The following is a 21,352-nucleotide window of genomic DNA, read 5'->3' as shown; positions in this document are numbered from 1 at the left end:
TCCATCACAGCTTTTCGGTTTTCAGTTTCGCCCACACACTCCATGCTTAGGTAATGGCAGCACATAGGCATTAGGATCTGTACATGGGTGGGATACCCTCTAGTTATTTATAAACTTTTCAAGACAAAATAGTCAGTAAAAGAGCTTTAGTTGTTCATTCATTTATTCATTCATTGTATGTCTTTAGTGACCTTGTTGTCCTGGACACTGCGGTGGTTAATGTGAGTTCTATTTTAGTAATACTGGATGGAATGCCAATATCTACTGCACGGCCCAAACCGGGAGAAAAAAAATAATTGGCAAAACTCTACATGTATGCAGAAAAAGGCATGTAAACCTATATGTAACCCAATATATAAGATCAAACATGGGAGACTAGGATTTTACCTTTTTTCACGAAATTACACTTAGTAATTCAAAAAAGAAATAAACTTGCACACTTTTCATCTTACACAAGTAAAAGGAGCGATTCTCTTGAAAATCACATCCTTGAACATTCATATTTTTTATTTAATTTCAGCAGTGGAGCTCAGGATCAGCCACAAATAAAGATATGATAGTCGGACAGTCGTGGTTTATCGGTTAAAGCTCTACGTATTGATCAAGAGGTTGAGGGTTCAAGGCTTAGCATTACTAAGAGGTCACGATGCGGTTACATACATCTGCCCGAGGGGTGCTATATTATGGGTGAAACTGCACTCTGACCCCCTGACCTCCTAAACAAGTCGGGATGTGGAAAGGAAGTAACCTTACTGTGCTGTACAGTGTGTGTGACTGACAATCCTTAGGCTAAACCTATCTAGATTTCAACTTGCAGAAAGTTAAATAAGAGTTAGGATGCAAATTTTAGGATTTGCTTTTATATGGTAGGTCCAGGATTTTCCTTAAACTTCCATTAACAGTTGAATCGAACTCCTACATCATTACACGGTGACAGAAGCAATAGCGACGCAGAAACTAGTAAAACGGCTCAACATAATTTATTTTTGTTTCATGTTAAAATGTACAGAGTTCTTTGAAAGTACTTGCTAAGAAAGAAAAAAAATAAGAAACAAATAAATGGAAATACATACAAGGAGAAAATAGAGAGGAGAGAGAAGGAGACGGGCACGCTGTCGCTCGGGCTCTCTCTCTCTCCGTCTACCGCGCTCTCTCTTAGCTTACAACTCACCATGTACAATTACAAAGGATACTAAAAAAGGGGAAGCAATATAAACAGACAAACATACGGAGCTCATTTTTACATGCCTCTTAAATGGAAGTCGTCCTATACACACATGGGAAAAAAAAATTATGAGTGGGGGAGGGGGGAAGAAAAAGGGGAGAAAAAAAAAAGAACGGCTAAATGACCTTTAGATATTCGTCATCTCCTTTTGTTTTAAAATATCATTAATATACTACACAAAGATAGAAAACTCTAGAGATGAGATGGAATGGAAAGGTTAAAGGCATCTTATTCACTAGAAGTGAGCTGCAATTTTTTAGTTTTGAATTTCTTAATAATATTACCCCAAGTTGAGCTAAAAAATATGTAGGATCTTTTTTTTTTCCTGAAACAGAAGTGAAAAATGACAGTACCAATATCCATGTCAATCTTTTTGTTTTATATTATAGAAAAAACATTTTCTCTACAATAAGTTTACTAAAGTCAAAAAGAGTCAGCTTGTGTCATAAAAGAAAGCTGCCCAGTCTGATAAAATTCAGAAAAACAAACAAAAAAACAAAATTGAAGAACATTAACAAAAAACAAAACAAAAAAAGGAATCCACACAAATAATATATGAAAACATCAGATCTTTTAAGAATTCCCATATTGACACTGAATACTGGACATACAAAGGAATACAAAGGAGTTCACTCGCCCCTTGTCCTATACTGGTATCCGTCCCTGTACGACATGCACTTTAACCAAGATGTTAGCACGTGTCTTGGTCTGTGTTTCGCGTGCACGAGCACGCCGCTGTGAATTACTGTCCACCTTTCCTTCATCGCTAAAAGCTAACAGCGCTGTATTACCAGCTGAAGCTTTGAAGGTCCATGATTGGTCATGTGTCAGTAGGCGTCAACGTGTATACAGAGTGCCACTGGTATTAGTGTGGCTTTTTATATAAAAGGAAAAAGAAACCCGTCCACTCTTGTGGTACACTGTGCAGTTTGAAGAACCAAAAAAACAAAAAACAAAAAAACCTTAAAAAGAAAAGAAGAAAAAAAAAATCTCTTTCGATTTGAGTGCCCTCTACTGGACAAAGTGGAGTGTGTTTTTGTGATCGGGAGGGGTGATGACTCGCTTTGCAGATAGGGAGTCTGTGCTGTGAATCAGGAAGTACCAGAATATTTACATCTAGAAAGTTCAGAGGAGCGCTACTGGTACTTTCTTGCTACTTCCGGACATCTACGTACAGTCTTCGTCGTCCATCTGAATCTTAATACATGCGGTCCTATACTGAGAACTGGGAAGACACGGATTACTAGATACGTCTCGTGGTGTCTCCTTAGTAGCTCTGTGTCTCGCACACGCAGAAGTGCCTCCACCTTGACTCTTAAGTGGCTATTGAAATGCGCGTGGGAGTGTGTATGCGTCTGATTGTGTGCATGTGAATGTTCGTAAGAGCAAAGATGTGTGGATCACTTTCCCCCCTGTATAGCTGCACGCACACACACCCACACACACATACATTTATATATTTAAACTAAGCATGAGGCTAGACTGAAACACAAGCATTTTAACGCTCATCCAAAAAAAGAGAACATTTAAAAATAAAAATGTGGTGGTAATAATAATAATATAACAATAATAATAATAATAATAATAAGAGCCAAGTTCGACTACGACTGTTTTTGTTTTTTTTAAGGTAAGGCTTCCTATGTCAATTCCAAAGACTGTGCATGAGCCAGGTTGTGTCCATTAAGAACTTCGGTTTGTTTCTCCGTTCATTTTTTTAATCCTGCAGCTGCTTTGTTTCTTCTTCAACCCTGTGCTAAGCAGTGAACACCAGGGGAAGGAAAGGAGTGCCCGGTTTTTTGCATGATGTGGACAGATTTGTTCCTGCCTCACATCGTTTACCCTGGTCAGCTTGATTACAGCTGCACAGCTTCGGTAGAGAGAAACCGAGTGAAAACATCTCCACCATAATGTACGAGTAAAGACATGTAAAGTAAAACCTCTCCAGTCGCTGCACCGTCCTGTTCCTCCACACTGCAAACACTGTTCTCCAGGTCTTGGGGGAAAGCAGGTGCCCTCTGGTAACACAGAGTATTGTGGGAGTCTGTTTCTGGAAGGGGTTAAATGTCTTTGTCTTTACTCTCCTGTTTGTCTCTGCATATGTACTCCTTTGCTCATCTGCTCATGTAAGGCGACTGTTTGGGGACACCGGCATAGCCGTGGTGCGAGGGACCAGCATACATCATGTTGCCATGGTGATTCGGCTGCATAGGCTGCTGCGGATATGCCTGACCTCCCATCATGCCCATCTGCATTTGCATGGGGTACTGGGCAGGCTGGTTCATGTAGTTGCTGTGGTACCCACTGTTCATCATGGGCTGAGGCATTCGGTATCCAGCTGACATGGCTGCGTTCAGTGGATTCATGTTCATGGAGTTGTAAGTTGGAGTGGGCATGAGGTTGGTCATCATGCCTCTTTGCACTGCCAGGGCTCGAGGGGGACCTTGCATTGAGCTTCGACCATAGAGCTGCTGCTGGTGTGGGGAACCGGCCGGGATTTGGGAAGCCTTGGAGCGAATAGCGATGTGGCCTTTTACAGTGGCCATCTGACCCTGAAGGCGCTGGGTATGGGGTGGAGGTAGGCCAATGTTGGCTCCTGGCATGTTGCACTGGATTAAGGGCGTGCCAAGGTTCATGGAGCTAGAGCTGAGATTTGGAGGTGGCGTCATGGTGGCCTGAGCCTGAGGCAAAGGAGGATGTGGGGAGGAAGCAAGCTGCGCCAAACTGGGGTTGGGCAAAGTGGCGCTTGTGGCATAAGATGTGACAGCAGCTGTGTGCGAGTAAGTCATGGCATGAGGGTCCATGATGGTGTTAGTAAGCTGCTGGAGTTTGGCTAAGCTGAAGGTGGCTGATGGTTGAGCATAGCCGCCTGCACCAAAGTCCTGGCCCATTCGGTCGTAAATGCTCCGACCACTTCCACCGCTTCCTGCACTCTCGGGAATCTCCATGATCATGGGTGTGGAAGCAAAGCTATTTCCCATACTGCACTGAGAAAGTGCCTGCTGCTGAGGGGGAGGAGGTGGTGGTGCTGAGGGTGCGGCCTGGGGTTGAGGGTTTGACTGTTGCTGCTGCTGAGAAACCTTCTTTTGTTGTTGCTGCTGACTTGCACTTGGTGGTCGTTCAATTACACAGCTTTGGGGGGGCTTGATGCCACAGCTTGGGGTGTTAGCTGAAGGTGGAGGAGGTGGAGGCGGAGGTTGAGGGACAGTACTACCACCATTCGACCCAGGACCACCATTCGGACCAGGACCAGCCTGCTGAATCAAGCTGCAGCTGCCCATAGAAATTTGAGATCCGACAGAAGCACTGGAAGACGACATGCCAGGAGTGGACACAAATGAACAGCTATTGCCTTGTGAGGAAGAAGAGGATGGAGTAGTTGACGAAGAAGATGCAGATGAGACAGCCGCTACCGTAACAGACATGCTGCTTCCGCTGCCACTGTTCCCACCACTGCCACCTCCTCCACCCATAGTGGAGTCATAACTACTGGGGTTATCATAGTTCTCTGTGGTACTCTCAATGCTGCCCAAGTCACTAAAACCGCTGTCCACCACCTGTTGAGAATGATCAGACACGGATGGCACGTCCATCATGGGTGACGTTTCCATGTTCTGCAACGATGGTGCTGAAAGCGAGCTAGGGTGCTCTGGAGTTATTTGTGTGTAGCCTCCACCATTTCCACCGGCTGAACCAGACACACCTGGTCCACTTTCAAGAGGTCCTGGAGTCATTCCAGGGCTGTTGACTGAGCGTACAGATTGACTGGCTAAAGGGGGCATGGGAGGGTTGGGCATAGGGCTGCTATGTTGGGAGGCACCACAATCTTCCACCAGGGCAAGAGATTCCTCCTCTCCCTCCCCATGGCTATAGTTCTGCAGGGTTCGACAGGCAGCTAGTGTCTCTTCACAGTCCTGGTAAGCACCGTGCGGCTCAGGTTCCTCGTCCTGGGCCTCTCCTTGTGTGAGGGACTGAACAGCCTGGACCGTCTCGAGGTCTAGCTCACTGCTGTGGTGGTGGTCATGCGAATGTTGGGTCAACTCGTCCTTGAACTCGGAATTTGCATGAGGGTGCTCGGTCTCCATCAGCAGGTCAGACTTGCTATCCATTGATTGCATGTGTGGGGGATCAGAAGGAATTGCAATGGAAGTCACAGTCTCCACAGCAGCAGCTGCAGCTGCAGATTCCTCCTGTTCCCGTCGCCGCCTTTCATCCTGTGAGTCAACAGAGCGGGTCTTTACCTCTTGGACCTCATCTTCCTCATCCTCATCTTCCACCTCTTCCTGCTTGTGGATATACTCCCGTGACCCACTCTCTTGCATGTCTAAAAAACCTTCCCCACTCTGCGGTTCTTCTTTAACAGGTGGCGATCGTGGAGGGGATGACGGTTCCTCCTCCTCCTCTTCTTCCATCTCTTCATCGTCATCCTCTGAGTCCTGGTTTTTTCTCCGTTTGTCAGCATCACTTTTCTCCTCCAGTCGACCATCTCCTTCGTCATCTGCATCATGATCGTCGCTTCGCCGGCTTCCTGAGCTTGGCATTGTGCCTGTTCTCCTGTTGCCCGAATTTTGATCCTCATCCTCTTTTTCCTCATCCTCCTCTTCGTTTGCCATGTCACCATCTTTGTTTTGAGGAACGCGGGAACCAGAGGCCTGGGATACGGTGCAAGAAGGTGAAAGGCTTGGCTTCTCTTCAGACCATGCTTGATCTTCCTCTTCTTCCTCCTCTGGCTCAGAGACGGGTGCTGGTTTGGAAACAGGAGGTTCAAGGTTTGGTTTTTTTGGTGGCCGACCTCGTCTCCTGGGCTTAGGCTGTTCTCTCATTTGATGAGAAAAAGCGCCTTCCTCATCAGAGCCCTTACGCTTTTCGCATTCGAGATCAGATGTCGGAAGTCTCCTCTTGAAAGTTCGGTCCTCTGGCTTTTCTGAATGGAATTGAGACATGTGGCTTCTGTTCAGCTCTTCTCGGGCACCCACACTCTGAGCCTGTTGGGGGTAATGATTCCTACGCTTCCTGCCAGGTTTGCTCTGGACACTTCGTCTCGGAGGCTCTTCTGAGGACTGGGCTGTAAAACTGTTATCAGCATTCTGGTCTCCAGACCCACTTCCTGGCTTCCTACCAAGGCCTGTTGCCCAGTTCTGGGGCTTACGGCTCTTTCCCTTAGGCCAGCCTTTCTTCTTTTTTAAGGGGACCGCCGGTGTCAGGGTAGAGGGCTCCACTCTTTCTAATGATGCCGTCTCCTCCGGCCTTCTCAGGCCACTGACTGGTTTCAGCACAGGAGTGTGATCTGGGTAAGGCGGGAAAAATGCCATTAATTACAAATACAATGAGGGGGAAAAAGAACAAAACATAAACAAACCAGAATACTACTAACCATCATCATCAGACTCAGAGAGGTTGGTAGGGCGAACTGTTTTAAGCGCAGCGTCCAAATGTTTGCGGGCAGGTGGGTAACAGCGGAGGCTGTGACCAAACGGGGTCTCCTCCTCCAACCGGGGCATGGGTCTCTCAGAATCTGAGTCTACGAAAGGCTCATCGAGAACTTCGGTGGTTTCCGAAATGGTTTCTGTCACCACACTGCTGTGCGGGTGGCTACGCTGACGTATGCGCCTTTTACGGGGAAGTTTCTAGAAAAAAAAACAAAAAAATAAAACGTGGAATTTATTTTAAACACAATACACACATCTGGTACACGTTAAACACCAAGGAATGCTGTAAACTTTTATCACGTTATACGAATCCTGGGATTGTTTTAACTAAAATAAAAACCTCTCTCGTATCTAATTTAAACCTTACCTTGCTTTTAAGCCCTAATGTTGGCTTGGTTAGGACAGGAGGAGAGCAGGCACCCATGTCTTCATTGTAGTCAGCATCGTCCTCACTGGTTTCACTCGAGCAAGAACGAGGGACCGGAGACTCGCTCAGTCTAGCTGCCGTGGTTAACGAGGGCACATCATCTCCTGACTCCTCGCTCAGCCTTCGCTTGGGGCCTCCTCTTTTCCGTGCAGGGCGCCCTCTGTTGCGTGGCTGAGGAAGTGAAGAGTGCCTTGAATCCCCCATCAGCCGTCCTGTACAGTTCGATTCCTTCTCAGAGGTAAAGACAGATGATGGAGACATGGATACTGGCGTCATTTTGTTTGGAGATTGATATTCGTCATCATCGTCGTCTTTGGGCCTGGTTTTCCGGGGTCGCCCTGGACCGGGACGAGGTTGATCTTTGACTTTGCCCCACGGCCAATTTTTAGGAGGCCGGCCACGGCCCCGGCGCTCCCCATTAGCTTGAAGGGGCGTGGCTTCAGGGCTCGGCAGAGTGTGGCGTATTGGGGATAAGGTTGGGGAGCTTTGATTCCTGGGAAATGTTGGGAAGCACTTTTTTTCTTCATTGTCCTCCTTGTCTATTTTTGCATTCCATGGCAGCGGTGAACTTTTGCGATTTGATTTCACCTGTGGCGAACAAAGTATTTAAAATCAGCTCTGTACATGTTTAAATAAAAGTGGCTGATAGGCAATCACATGATTACGGTTGTTACTCACATCTTTGTTATTTTCCTTCTCTCCATCTTCTTCTTCATCCTCATCGTCGTCTTCGTCCCCATCTTCATCAGACAACACAGGGTTGGCGACAATGACAGGCGTCCACCGTAGGCAGTCCGGGTCGACTTCCAGGAGCCGAGGTCGGGCACGAAGACGGGCCATGTGAGACGACACCACCTTTTCCCTGCGAACCAGAACCAGTCTGGAGGGACAAGATCAGAGGAGGGAGTTAAAGCAAATGTACATTTTATCAAATCAAGCTGTATTTTTCTGTAAATCTCTACCGTACTCAGGACTAAAATTTAAGAAAATGTGTCCAGTTTTACCACTTTCCTAACGAGGGATTAACCTTATTAGCATAAAATTATACACCGTGTTGGCTCCCACTACTGAGACTAATACTGCAGCTTAAAAATGTGTATGCGGTCTCTCTCTCTATCTCCATCTGTTTCTTACCGGTCCCCTCTGTGCTCAAGCATGTTCAGACTCTGCAGAGTGGCCGTGATGTCCTGAGGGCAGATGCCGGTGATCTTGCTGAGGCGGCGGATGGTGAGCTTTCGGTCTCGCACCTCGTGCAGGCACTCGAGCACAACGCTCCGCCAGTAAGCCATGTAGGACAGGCGGCCCAGATCGGACAGAGGCTTCTCTGGAGACCCGGGCTGGCCTTCCCGCTTAGACAGCAGGTAACCTAGAGAAAGACAAAACAGACAGACAGACACCAAGTGTTAGTCTCAGGGAATGGATTATTCTCATGGAAGAAAAATAAAAATTGGAAAAACAATCACACTAGAAAAGAGATGAAAAAAATAGATCACATAACGATGTGATGGTGAAGAAAAAGAATACTGGGTTGATGAATTGATGGAAATATGGTAGATGACATGGATGAATGAAAAGTAAGCCGACTGGACAAAAGATCAGATGAATGTGAGACTGAAGGGAAAGAAAACTGGACAGACTTTTGTGAGAACCATAACTTCACTTCATTACAGAGCTCAACATTTACTCAAAAAAAAAAAAAACATCTTTTTTCACTCCTCCATGTTCAGAGGTTCAGTAAAACTAAATAAGACGTACTGAAGTCAATGAGGAAGCGTCCGTAGCCCTTGCGCTGGTACTGTGGAAGAATCATGATGCAGGACACGTTGTACTTTTGCTGGCAATGTTTCTCCTGTGAAGAAGTGAAAAAGGACAGGGGGGGGGTTAAGTAAAAACAAACAACTCGACTACACCCTTTCTATTCTCCAGATGATGACTTGAGCTCACCTTGGAGAAGTATCCAACCAGATGACATCCTTTGGAGTCGTTCTGCGTGAGCACGTAAAAAAGGAACGGTTCCACGTCATAGTAGAGAGTCTTGTGGTCCAAAAAGAGCTTGGCGAGAAGACAGAGGTTCTGACAGTATATTGTGCTGACGTTCCCATCGACCTAAACAAAAACCAAATTTGCAATTTTACATGACTATTTTTTACTTCTCATCAAATTTTTCTCTCTATGTGATTGATTTAAGTGTCTACTATGGATTTATCTAGTTCTGTTGTCAAATTATTTTCTGATATACTGAGAACATTTCTTTTTAAATCTATTTTTTATTTTTGTTACTAAATTTTGTTGAGTCAGCTATAAAAGTTTACATCTATGGACAAGAGAAAATAAACATATATATTATTTTACAAGCATTTTCAAGGGGACTTTGCTGCCCCCCTTCTGGTGCTGAAAGAAACAGTACAAATAAGAACTATTATTCTGTAAAAACAGTTTTAAATAACAAAAATATGTATGTACACACACTGCTTTTTTTTTTTTTTTGTTTGTTTATTCGTTTTAAAGGAAAGCATCACTCTAATGCCAACATTAAACACTCATATGAGTAATTCCATCTCAAATCAACCAATGAAAGAGAAATTTTCCACCATCACCTCTCAGATTTTGCTGATTTTTTCACCAATTGTTGATATTGCCATGACAATAAAAAAACCCAATTTTTTTGTCCCAACTCCCACTCGTTAAAAAATGGCAGCCATCTTAATTTTTGGCCTCAAAGTGCTTTAAGACATGCCACGTCCCTTTTTGAAATCCTTTTTTCCTTGATAACTCACTTGCTATATGACATATGGAGATGAAACTGGGTATATTTATGTAAGTTTTTATGTAGATTCAGATTCTGCAATCGGAATTTGGCTATCTGCTGTGGTTATGGAGATATTTCTGAAAAAACATTTTTTGGGGTACCCCTTTTCGACCCCCCAGAACCCAAGGTCTGCATGTATATATGTTACTCAAAAAAATAGGGGTTACTTCACATCACCTTATCTTGAAAATAAATAAAAACCAGGGGTGTGTTATGCCCTGTTTTATAGAAATCATCAAAAATTAATTGTCCAGGTTTTGCAAATGTTTTACGATTTGATACACATTTTGTATACAGAGAATGTACATGGATGTACACAATAGGCCTTATCTACCAGTAAATGTGTCATTTTATGGTGGTACATGTAAGATACATGTATTACTGTCAAACAGTATCCTGTAACTGAACCATTCAGGTTCATACTGATCAGAAAGTTGAATTATCTCCAACCAACTCCATGAGTGACCTCGCACTCAAGGAACTTGGTAATTGCATCATCTTTTTCTTGGTGCTAATTGAGTGCAGAAAAACAAAAGCAGGTGAGTGTGTTTCATTTATGTTAATTTATTAACTGAAGCTTTCCAATGTAGTTTGTTATCTTAATCACAATCTGATTACAAAGACTTGATGGCAAAGCTTGTCTGTTCTTTGGATTCTCGTGACTATATGTTGCACAGGTGTGAGCAGTGCCCCCCTAAATCAAAACTATCTAATTATCTTGATTAGGGCAGGGCAATATGGCCAAAAATATTTATCACGATATATATTTGAAAATTTGCGATAATGATATAACTGACAATATGATTGACACGAGACAAAGCAGCTGTTTGTATGTGCATTAAAGCTATATAAAATTTTAACAGTGCAAATGCAAATTCCACACCACTGAAGTTGCACCATTTTTACAAACCAATTCTGGTTCATCTGTTTCATTTAACGATCCGCTTTCGCCTTTCTTATTTTCCGCCGCCGCCAAGCTTTTTCCAAGCGTTTGGAAACAAAGGCACTGCACATGCGTGTTTTACCCATATTCTATCGCGATATTTCATTTTCTTATCATTGCCTAACATTGTACCGGTATTACCGTGAAAGGTATAATCTGGCCCAGCCCTAATCTTGATGGTATATTTGAAAATGCTAATTTGGACCCAGATGACACTGTTCAGTTCAAGCAGTGGATTTCATTATGAGACTTTGTGAAAAATGTGACTCCTGCACAGCTCATCACTATACAGCCAAGGCCCAAGCTGCTTATTTGAAAGAACTGAAAAAGAAACTTCCCATTGGAAAGGAGGCTGTTATCCTCATGGATTTTGCCGAATGTTATTTTTTATTTGTCAGGATGCTGTTCAAGGTTTCCATTGGGATACATCCCAGGTGATTCTGCATCCCTTCGTGGTTTACTATAGGGGTGGTAGTGAAAACGATGGTTCACTAAGTTGCAAAAGTTTTTGTGTTGTCAGTAATGAAAGGGAACACAATGCTATTGTTGTTCACAAGTTTATTAAGGTTCTCATGAATCCACTGAAAGTTCTTCTACCAAATTTAAATCATGTGCATTACTTCTCAGATGGTGCAGCCAGCCAGTACAAGAATTATAATTTTTTTTTTTTACAAATTTGTGGAGACATTTCCTATCAAAATGACTTTAGTAGCTACAAAGTGCATGCCTTTCCTAGTTGATATTATTTGTGTCACTGCAACTTGACAGGTCTCGTACATGTACATGTACCTTTTTGTCTTATTCCATGAACTCTTTTTTGTGGGCTTTGTTCTTTCAGAATCAGATACCCAGGGTGATGAAAAAAAAAAACTGTGATTAGTCCTTTTAGTGTAGAGAGATGAATAATGTCATTATCAGTCTTTGACTAGACATGCATTACAGAAGAATTTGAGGTAACTTTTACTTTGAAAGGAGCAGATTTTATGAGTATGCATTAAGTTTTCCACAGATATTGCAGTGCATTTCTGTGTGTCAAATCATTTAATGTTGCAAAACCTGGACAATTAATTTTTGATGATTTCTATAAAACAGGGCATAACACACCCCTGGTTTTTATTTATTTTCAAGATAAGGTGATGTGAAGTTACGCCCTATTTTTTTGAGTAACATATATACATGCAGACCAAATATACCCAGTTTCATCTCCATATGACATAAAGCAAGTGAGTTATTAAAGAGAAGAGGATTTAAAAAAAGGGTTGTGGCATGTCTTAAAGCACTTTAAGGCCAAAAATTAAGATGGCTGCCATTTTTTAACGAGTGGGAGTTGGGACAAAAAAAATTGGGGGTTTTTATTTTCATGGCAATATCAACAATTGGTGAAAAAAATCAGCAAAATCTGTGATCATGTGGTGGAACCCTCTGGTTGATTTGAGATGGAATCACCCATATATAAAAACATTTATCAGCATTGTTAGTCCTGGATTTAAATGTTCTGCCATTGAGAAAACATACTGATTTTGCTGCCATCATATCATAAAACATTAGTATTTTATTTAGCGTTTATTATTGTAATCGTGGTTGTACTTAATATCTGGGTGTCTCTGACAGTAGTGCAGGTTTGATCGAATGTGGCTCAATCTATTACATTATCGTATCCATGGTAACAGCTCATTTACATGGGTGGTGATGTAATGTAAACAAGAACAGGAGCTGCCTAGTTTCCAAAAACGTTCTATAACATGAAGTGGAAACGTCAACAGATTAAATATGTGTTATATATGTGCTTGTGTTCTGCATTTACACCACAGTAGACTGCCGGTCTGATTCGATTCAGTAGCAGTAATGTTTGTTTTTATGCGTACTTCACGGTAAAACGTAGAAATTTTTATTTATTCCAAGAATTCAACAGACCGTGCTATATTTTTTTAATGCGCTTACGAGTGTGCAATTAAATTCCACGTGAACGAAGTCGTGGGCACCACTATTATTTGATTAAAAAATTTAATTCTTTATAACTTTTGTTGTCGGATATAGAAATACATGTGGGGAAACAAAATAATAATAATAATAATAATAATAATAAAAACTCCAGTCCAGTAGGTGGCGGTAATGAACCATCTAACTGTTAAAACAAAAAACAGAGCAAGCCGAAAGAAGCCGGGGGGATATTTTCTGCAAAAAATGTAAGGTATCCATCAAATAATTTAACATTTGTAAGGCTGCTAAATAAAGAATTTAAAAATTAATCTATTATAAATTAAAAACTTGCAAATCGATTTACTGAATTGTACTGACCAAAAGAACTGCATCATCAGTTTAATCGTAATGTGGTAAGGTACACGTGTGTGTGTGTGTGTGTGTTAGAGAGATATTAAGCATAAATCATTAGTGCTGTTGTGCGCTGTAGAACAAAGCAGTTAAAAACCATTGTTTCTGGAAGATGGAGGGAGAAAAGAGAGAAAGGGGGGGAAAAAAACCCAGACCTGTTAACACTGCTGAGTCAGAAATTGAAACCTGAGCTTCTTGAAACCAGCCTGGCCAGAGTGTGTGTGTGTGCGCACACATTCAAGGCAGATGGCTGCCAGGAAAAGGAGGAACCACAATTTAAAAATAAACAATACCAAGAGCAGGTCCCAGCAGCCGGACTGACTTTCTAACATCACAAAGAGAGAGAGCACGACCCACTGGGAGGCGCGTTTACTTCTCCTCCAAAGCTGCTTCTGTGCGCTTCAGTTCCACAGTGATAATTATAGAGGACACTTTTAAAATAAATAATTATTTTACATTCTCTCCCTCATATATATATATATATATATATATATATATATATATATTTTTTTTATCCCAATACCGTTTCACCTTGTTACCATCAACTCTGTGACGCGTCATTACAGCAGCCTTAAAGAACAGGATATGGGCGTAGGCCGCAGACAGGGCCCTGTGTGTGTGTGCGCGCGTGTGTGTGTGGTTTGTGGCTGGGAGGAGTTCCCGGAGCCGCACCTCAAACACGGAGACGTCGTCCTTCCTGTAGATCTCGTTGGCGGGCGGGTGAAACCACGTGCACTTGCGCATGTGCTGGTACAGGATGCTGCGGCTCTTCATGTAGCGCAGACAGAACTCGCATAGGTAGAGCTTAGGAAGTCTGGGGGGAAACGCACACACACGTGCACACACACACACAGGTGTTTTTACTAGAAGTACTTATTACAACACTCCAAAACAGAAAACATTCTTTGATGTTCAAAAGCGAGTTCCTAAAGCAATAAACTAAAGTAATAAAGAATAACAACAATAATAAAAATAATAAAAGGAAGACTTTATGAGCAAAACTCCTTGCTTGTTTTCTTGCCACATGATTGCTCGGTATTTATATAAAAAAATAAATAATAATAATTAGACACGGTGTGTGTGTAGGTGTTACCTGCTGTACTCCTGAGGGTACGGTGACGAGTACCACGTCTGGATCTCGTACTTCCCGAACTCGATGACGGACGGACAGCGCATCTGTGAATCCGGAGGCCCCGTCACACCAACTTTCTGCAGAGGTAGAGGGGAAAAGAAAAGGAAATTATATTTTAAAAAAAGGTGAAAAAGAGAGATAAACATACATACACACACTCCTCCTCCTCTCTCACAGAATCTCAAGATTCTAGTATTAGTAGTAGAACTAGTATTAGCAATATTAACAGGAGTAGTAATATTATATAAAGTTATACTGAACTGCTTTGAACTACGAGAGTTAGACGTTTATAATTAGAAGTATTATTATTAATAATAGCAGCACTAGCAGTAAAAGAAACAGTAATAATACAAGTATTAATAGTTGCAGTACTAAATGTGTTAGCAATATTAAAAGTATTAATAGTAGTACTAGCAATAAGTATAGTAACGTGTATTAGAACTTTTACTAATATTAAAATTTTTATAAAAGCAATGCCAACAGAAAAAGTAATAGTACTATAGTAACAAATAGTATTGGTAGAACTAGCAGTAAAATAAGTAGTAATACTAGAAGTAGTAGCAGTAAACAGAGCAGTTGTAGTACTAAAAAAGTTAGTACTAGCAATTAAGGTTGTTTTAGCAGAAGTAATATTTTGTAAGTAGCATCAAAAGTATTAGTGTCAACATGGTTAGTATTCTAGGTATTACTCAAAGTACTAGCAGTAAATGTGTTTGTAGTAGCAGTAGTAGTAATAACGTAGCAGTATCAGTAATAATAGCATTAGAGGTTTACCAGTAATAGGAGTGTTAAAAGTATTACAATTGGAAGTATTAATTGTAATGTCTAGCAGTATTACTAGCAGAAAAAAAGAATAAGTAGTATTAATAGAAGTTTTAGCAGTTAGTATTAAAAGTAAATGTAGTACCAGTTGTAGTATTAGCAATAATGTAGCAGCAGAAGTATTAGTGATGATTAGTATTAGCAGTAGTATTAGTAGTAATAATAGCAGAGTATAAGTGACTGCAATCTGATATCGGAATTTATTTATCAAAATTGTAAAAAAAAAAATTTAACTTCCTGTTTCATGAAACTTTCTTAAATGAAATTACAGCAAGAATTGCAGCTGCTTGAACATGAGCAGAAATTTTTCGATATAAACATATTTATGTTTTATAATATTTATGATGAGTGAGATTCCTTTGTTGTTTGCTTTAAGCAAAAGCTCGTTATGGAGCTCGTTATCAGAGCAGCGGCCATGTTGTAAATATCACTTACGCACAGTTCTATTGTGCGACTGGTGTAGTGCCGTGCGGTCTGTCTGCCAGCTGCTGTTGAAACGAACCTTTATAAAAGGCCTGTGTGTGTGTGTGTGTGTGTGTGTGTGTTTGTGTATAATGTTTTCTCCATGGAAGACCTAAAGCCTCAGGCAAATTCACAGGCCGTTCCTGCGACTTACATACACACACACAAAAACTCAGCTTTGTATACCGTGAACCTTTTCTCGGAGGCAGAAAAGATCAATCAGGTGGACTTTAAAAACTCCTTTCCAAAAAAAAAAAAAAAAACTAGTTTTAAACCTGTCTCAGGGGGGCGGGGCTGTCTACAACTTTGTGATGTCAGAAAACCTAAACAAGCAAGCAATTACATTAGTGACCAAAAAAAAAAGGTTGTTATGGCAACGCTGGTGCAGATCTCCTTCTCCTCGGCTCTCTCTTTATTCCTCCATAGTTTTTTTTTTTCTTTTCCTCCGTACCTGTAGTGCCAGCTCCTGGATGTGTCTGAAAAGCTCCACGTCCTTCTCCGTCAGGTTCTCGTGTCCAGGCAGCTTCTCCTCGTCCTCCTTCCAGTCATCGCTGCAATCTTGATTGTCTGTGGGTTCACCAAACACAGAGTTAGTCGTGAAAAGCGACACTAAGAAGCTCCTGTTTGCAGTTGACGCTAACACACGCCCTCAGTGTGGCGCTGCTATAGGAAACTAATCACCACTTCCCTGCTGTGCCATATCTGGAATACTAAATAATAGAAACGACCACGTTCTCGTTTAATACCGCAGTGGTAAACATGTTGTTGTTTGCGGTGGTGCTCACCCCCTGTGCGCTGGTGCAGGTCTGATTTCCGGCCGCTCTTCTTGCGGATGCGGTGCTGCTGTGCGTAGTCGAGCGACTCGGCGCGGGATTTGCGTCCGTCCGGCGACGGCGTGAAAAACTTGCTCAGGGCGTCGATCAACCCTTTGGTCTTCCTGTTAAATCGAGCCGAGCCCTGAGACTCGTCCTCCTCGTCCCGCCGCGAGAACAGGAGCCGATCGTCGCCCGGGTAACCGTCGCCCAGGTAGCCGTCGCACGACGAACTCGAGGACGAGTGAGGGGAGGCGGAGCCGCGCGAGTGACTCGGCCCCATGCCCCGCCGCCGCCGGCCACGCCCACTCCCTCTGAGTTTCTTGAAGGGGCGACCCGGTCTACAGTTTCACACACACACGGAACACACACTTACTAATTATTGACACAGTCAGGGTCATACACACATCTACAACATGAGAAATAATATAAATAATTAAACAAAAACACAAGTTGCTAATTGTTTTAAACGAACTAATTCCTTGGGAATTAAAATTTACTTCAACTAGTTAGAACAACGCAAACTGAACACGTAAGACTTAAAATATTATTAAACAAGTGGTTTTGTGTAATGTAATGATGTAACGTAAATAACTAACTGTGTAATTACATTATATTTATTAGTTTAAAAAATAAATAAATAAACCAGACTCAATTAAAATTTTAAACAAAGAACCAAAACTAATGAATGTAGCTAGAAAAAAAATTAAGGCAAGCTTATAAAATTAATCAATTAAATAAAAAAAATAATAAAAAACTAACGGATGTCCATGAAAAAAAAAAAAAAAAAAAAAAAAGAGATCTTTATTTGCATTTATATAAATAAAAACAAAAGAAAATGTAACAGGAATCAAACCATTAAAAACTATATATAATCTAATAAAAGACAAAAAAATAAACACTTTTAATTTCATAGTTCTTAGTTTTCTTATTTGAGAATATAAATAGAGAAGAATTTTGATTAATTGATAAATTAATCAATGAAAACATAAGAGAAAAAAATTATTCTATGGTATAGAAACAAATGACTTGGGTCAATATCAAAAAAAAAAAAAAAAGCTTATTCAAAACTAGTCTTAATTGTAAATACTTTGTATAAAAATTCCTAATTAATATTCAACACCTGTTCTGCTCATGACTGGACATCGCTTTTATATTTTAATTCCATTTTATCACTTGTAAACTTTACATAGTGTAAACTTTACAAATTAAAGTTTTCTATATTTTCTATCATTTGTATTATTATTTTATATTTTATATTCTTTAACTGCCTATTTGAAACTCGACTGAAAACTAAAGCAATAAAACATCAGATGAGGAGGAGACGCAGTGAGAGGGCGTGGCGTGACGTTACCTGCCCTTCTGTCGACTCAGGGGGGCGTTGTACCGCCGCTTGATTTGTGCTGCTTTCTCGTGTAAGACGTTTCGCCCCTTTTTCCTCGGCCGACATATCTGACAGATCCACATACCTGAGGAGGAGGAGGAGAGGAGGAGAAGAAGAAAAGACGATAAAGCTCAGGTACGAGTCGGCACAACAGACCAACACGTAGAAATAAAATGTTCATGTACAGAAGAGACAGGAAGAGAGAGAGAGAGAGAGAGAGAGGGTGTGTGTGTGAGTGATGTGTGTGTACCTTTTGGCATCCGTGTCAGTGGGGGGTCGCAACACTCCATGTGGAAACCTCGATCGCAGGAGTCACATAGCAACAGATTTTCCTACACACACACACTTTATTCAGTTTCTAATTACAACTTTTGCAATTAATCACCCATCATCTATAAATCAATTCAAAATAAAACAAACAAAACAAAAAAATATATACAGTGGTGTGAAAAACTTTTTGCCCCCTTCCTGATTTCTTATTCTTTTGCATGTTTGTCACACAAAATGTTTCTGATCATCAAACACATTTAACTATTAGTCAAAGATAACACAAGTAAACACAAAATGCAGTTTTTAAATGATGGTTTTTATTATTTAGGAAGAAAAAAAATCCAAACCTACATGGCTCTGTGTGAAAAAGTAATTGCCCCCTGAACCTAATAACTGGTTGGGCCACCCTTAGCAGCAATAACTACAATCAAGCGTTTGCGATAACTTGCAACGAGTCTTTTACAGCGCTCTGGAGGAATTTTGGCCCACTCATCTTTGCAGAATTGTTGTAATTCAGCTTTATTTGAGGGTTTTCTAGCATGAACCGCCTTTTTAAGGTCATGCCACAACATCTCAATAGGATTCAGGTCAGGACTTTGACTAGGCCACTCCAAAGTCTTCATTTTGTTTTTCTTCAGCCATTCAGAGGTGGATTTGCTGGTGTGTTTTGGGTCATTGTCCTGCTGCAGCACCCAAGATCGCTTCAGCTTGAGATGACGAACAGATGGCCGGACATTCTCCTTCAGGATTTTTTGGTAGACAGTAGAATTCATGGTTCCATCTATCACAGCAAGCCTTCCAGGTCCTGAAGCAGCAAAACAACCCCAGACCATCACACTACCACCACCATATTTTACTGTTGGTATGATGTTCTTTTTCTGAAATGCTGTGTTACTTTTACGCCAGATGTAACGGGACACGCACCTTCCAAAAAGTTCAACTTTTGTCTCGTCGGTCCACAAGGTATTTTCCCAAAAGTCTTGGCAATCATTGAGATGTTTTTTAGCAAAATTGAGACGAGCCTTAATGTTCTTTTTGCTTAAGTGGTTTGCGCCTTGGAAATCTGCCATGCAGGCCGTTTTTGCCCAGTCTCTTTCTTATGGTGGAGTCGTGAACACTGACCTTAATTGAGGCAAGTGAGGCCTGCAGTTCTTTAGATGTTGTCCTGGGGTCTTTTGTGGCCTCTCGGATGAGTTGTCTCTGTGCTCTTGGGGTAATTGTGGTCGGCCGGCCACTCCTGGGAAGGTTCACCACTGTTCCGTGTTTTTGCCATTTGTGGATAATGGCTCTCACTGTGGTTCGCTGGAGTCCCAAAGCTTTAGAAATGGCTTTATAACCTTTACCAGACTGATAGATCTCAATTACTTTTGTTCTCATTTGTTCCTGAATTTCTTTGGATCTTGGCATGATGTCTAGCTTTTGAGGTACTTTTGGTCTACTTCTCTGTATCAGGTAGCTCCTATTTAAGTGATTTCTTGGTTGAAACAGGTGTGGCAGTAATCAGGCCTGGGGGTGACTACAGAAATTGAACTCAGGTATGATAAACCACAGTTAAGTTATTTTTTAACAAGGGGGGCAATCACTTTTTCACACAGGGCCATGTAGGTTTGGATTTTTTTTCTCCCTAAATAATAAAAACCATCATTTAAAAACTGCATTTTTTTGTTCAATTATATTATCTTTGACTAATAGTTAAATGTGTTTGATGATCAGAAACATTTTGTGTGACAAACATGCAAAAGAATAAGAAATCAGGAAGGGGGCAAATAGTTTTTCACACCACTGTATATATATATATATATATACATACACTTTTTTTTTTTTTTTTTTTTTTACAGTTTATCAGCATCCAAAAATCCATGAACGCCTCAATTACCACAAAACACATTCATACACACTCCCGCGGGCACACACACACACCTATGTCGCTGCCTCATGACCCCTAAACACATCTTTCGACAGAAAGAATCATTTCAAGGCTAAAACAACGTTTACTCCGCAAGAAGGCTTCCAGGGCATTTCAAAAACCTTTATATGACTGTCAATCATTCTGGATCCATCTGTCGATTGGCTCATCTGCTGTTTGCTTACATGGAGAAATAAAAGACGCCTCGAGGGCCATGACTCTGGTGTTAAAGGCGAGTCGGGTAAGGTTAGTATGATTAAGGTTTTTTTCTAAAGATTTTAACACTTAAATGATTCTCGTAGCTCCGCCCCCCTTGATCTAAACTAGTGCGTCTCCAATGACTGACGAGAGTTGCATGCAATCATGTTTCCTCGACAATATAATACACTCCTCGGACTTTAGACAGTAAAGAACTCCAAGTTCATATATATATATATATATTTATTTATACCGCGTTTTTGCCCTGGTCCTGACAGCTGCTGCAGGTTTTACACTCGATGCACTGCCACCACAGGGCCTTCACTCGGGCCGTCAGCTCCGGGGAGAACTTCAGACAGGACGGATGACCTGAGAACAAGAAAACGCCGCCGTCACACACACATACTCAGATCATCATCATCCAGGACTTTACAACATGCTAAATGTTCTGGGTTTCTCTCTTCTCACTGGGCACACGAGGGGCGTTCAAAGCGTTAACGCCTTCGTTCTGAACTTTTTAAACTTTACACATTGTCTTGCTCATGACTGGACATGCGCTTCTACATCCCAATTCCATTTCAATTCTATTTTATTTTATTATGTGTACATATTGTACATTTTTTACAGCTTAAAGTCTTATAGATTTTTTAATATTTGTATAATTTCTCTTTTATACAAATATATAATCTTAATAAATTTTTTTGAGTCGTCATACAAGCATTTCACTTCACATCACACTGTGTATGTAACCAAAAAAATAAAAATATTGAAATTACCAGAAAATGCCATCACGAGTCCCGGTTTGACTTGAACGCCCATCGTGATTACCTACATCCTGAGCTCTCTGCCAGTGGTGCTTCTGTTTATTAATAGGAACGGCTTACAGAAATAAACTTCACCGTGGTGAGCGCTTGATAAACATTAAACAGCTTTTTTTTATTATAATAGTTAATATTTGGAGGTGAAGTTGTAAAAAAAATTATAATCAAAACTAATTTAGCGCATGTTCCATAACGTAGCTATAAATGAATAAAAAGTATCACAAATTTTTGAAAATAAATAAATAAATAAATAACTCTTTAAATAAAGAAACTAAATCATAATCTGTAGCGCTGTTGTATAGGAGCAGTGTGACACTCCAGGCCGTGCTGTGAGGCTGATTATAGCGCGGATGTCTATAGTGACACCCATGACCGCCTTGCTAC

General features: G+C 41.2%; 1 protein-coding gene across 2 annotated transcripts in view; it reads right to left on the bottom strand.

Annotated features, from left to right (window-relative positions):
- Positions 1-961: 961 nt before the first annotated feature.
- Positions 962-21,352, bottom strand: part of kat6a (K(lysine) acetyltransferase 6A) — a 31,509-nt gene continuing 11,118 nt past the window's right edge. For both annotated transcript variants that reach the window (XM_053480601.1, XM_053480602.1), the window contains exons 4-17: positions 20,401-20,516; positions 18,024-18,105; positions 17,744-17,858; positions 16,363-16,730; positions 16,029-16,144; positions 14,255-14,370; positions 13,834-13,975; positions 9,023-9,184; positions 8,834-8,927; positions 8,213-8,444; positions 7,757-7,958; positions 7,019-7,666; positions 6,597-6,849; positions 962-6,509 (exon numbers count right to left, since the gene is read on the bottom strand). In XM_053480601.1, coding sequence (XP_053336576.1) covers positions 3,337-6,509; positions 6,597-6,849; positions 7,019-7,666; positions 7,757-7,958; positions 8,213-8,444; positions 8,834-8,927; positions 9,023-9,184; positions 13,834-13,975; positions 14,255-14,370; positions 16,029-16,144; positions 16,363-16,730; positions 17,744-17,858; positions 18,024-18,105; positions 20,401-20,516 — 5,819 coding nt within the window. In that variant the 3' untranslated portion in view covers positions 962-3,336. The remainder of the gene's footprint in view (positions 6,510-6,596; positions 6,850-7,018; positions 7,667-7,756; positions 7,959-8,212; positions 8,445-8,833; positions 8,928-9,022; positions 9,185-13,833; positions 13,976-14,254; positions 14,371-16,028; positions 16,145-16,362; positions 16,731-17,743; positions 17,859-18,023; positions 18,106-20,400; positions 20,517-21,352) is intronic.

This window comes from Clarias gariepinus, chromosome 21 (genome assembly GCF_024256425.1).
Source record: "Clarias gariepinus isolate MV-2021 ecotype Netherlands chromosome 21, CGAR_prim_01v2, whole genome shotgun sequence".
In the NCBI taxonomy this organism is placed as follows: Eukaryota; Metazoa; Chordata; class Actinopteri; order Siluriformes; family Clariidae; genus Clarias; species Clarias gariepinus.
This window is presented reverse-complemented; position numbering and strand designations above follow the sequence as displayed.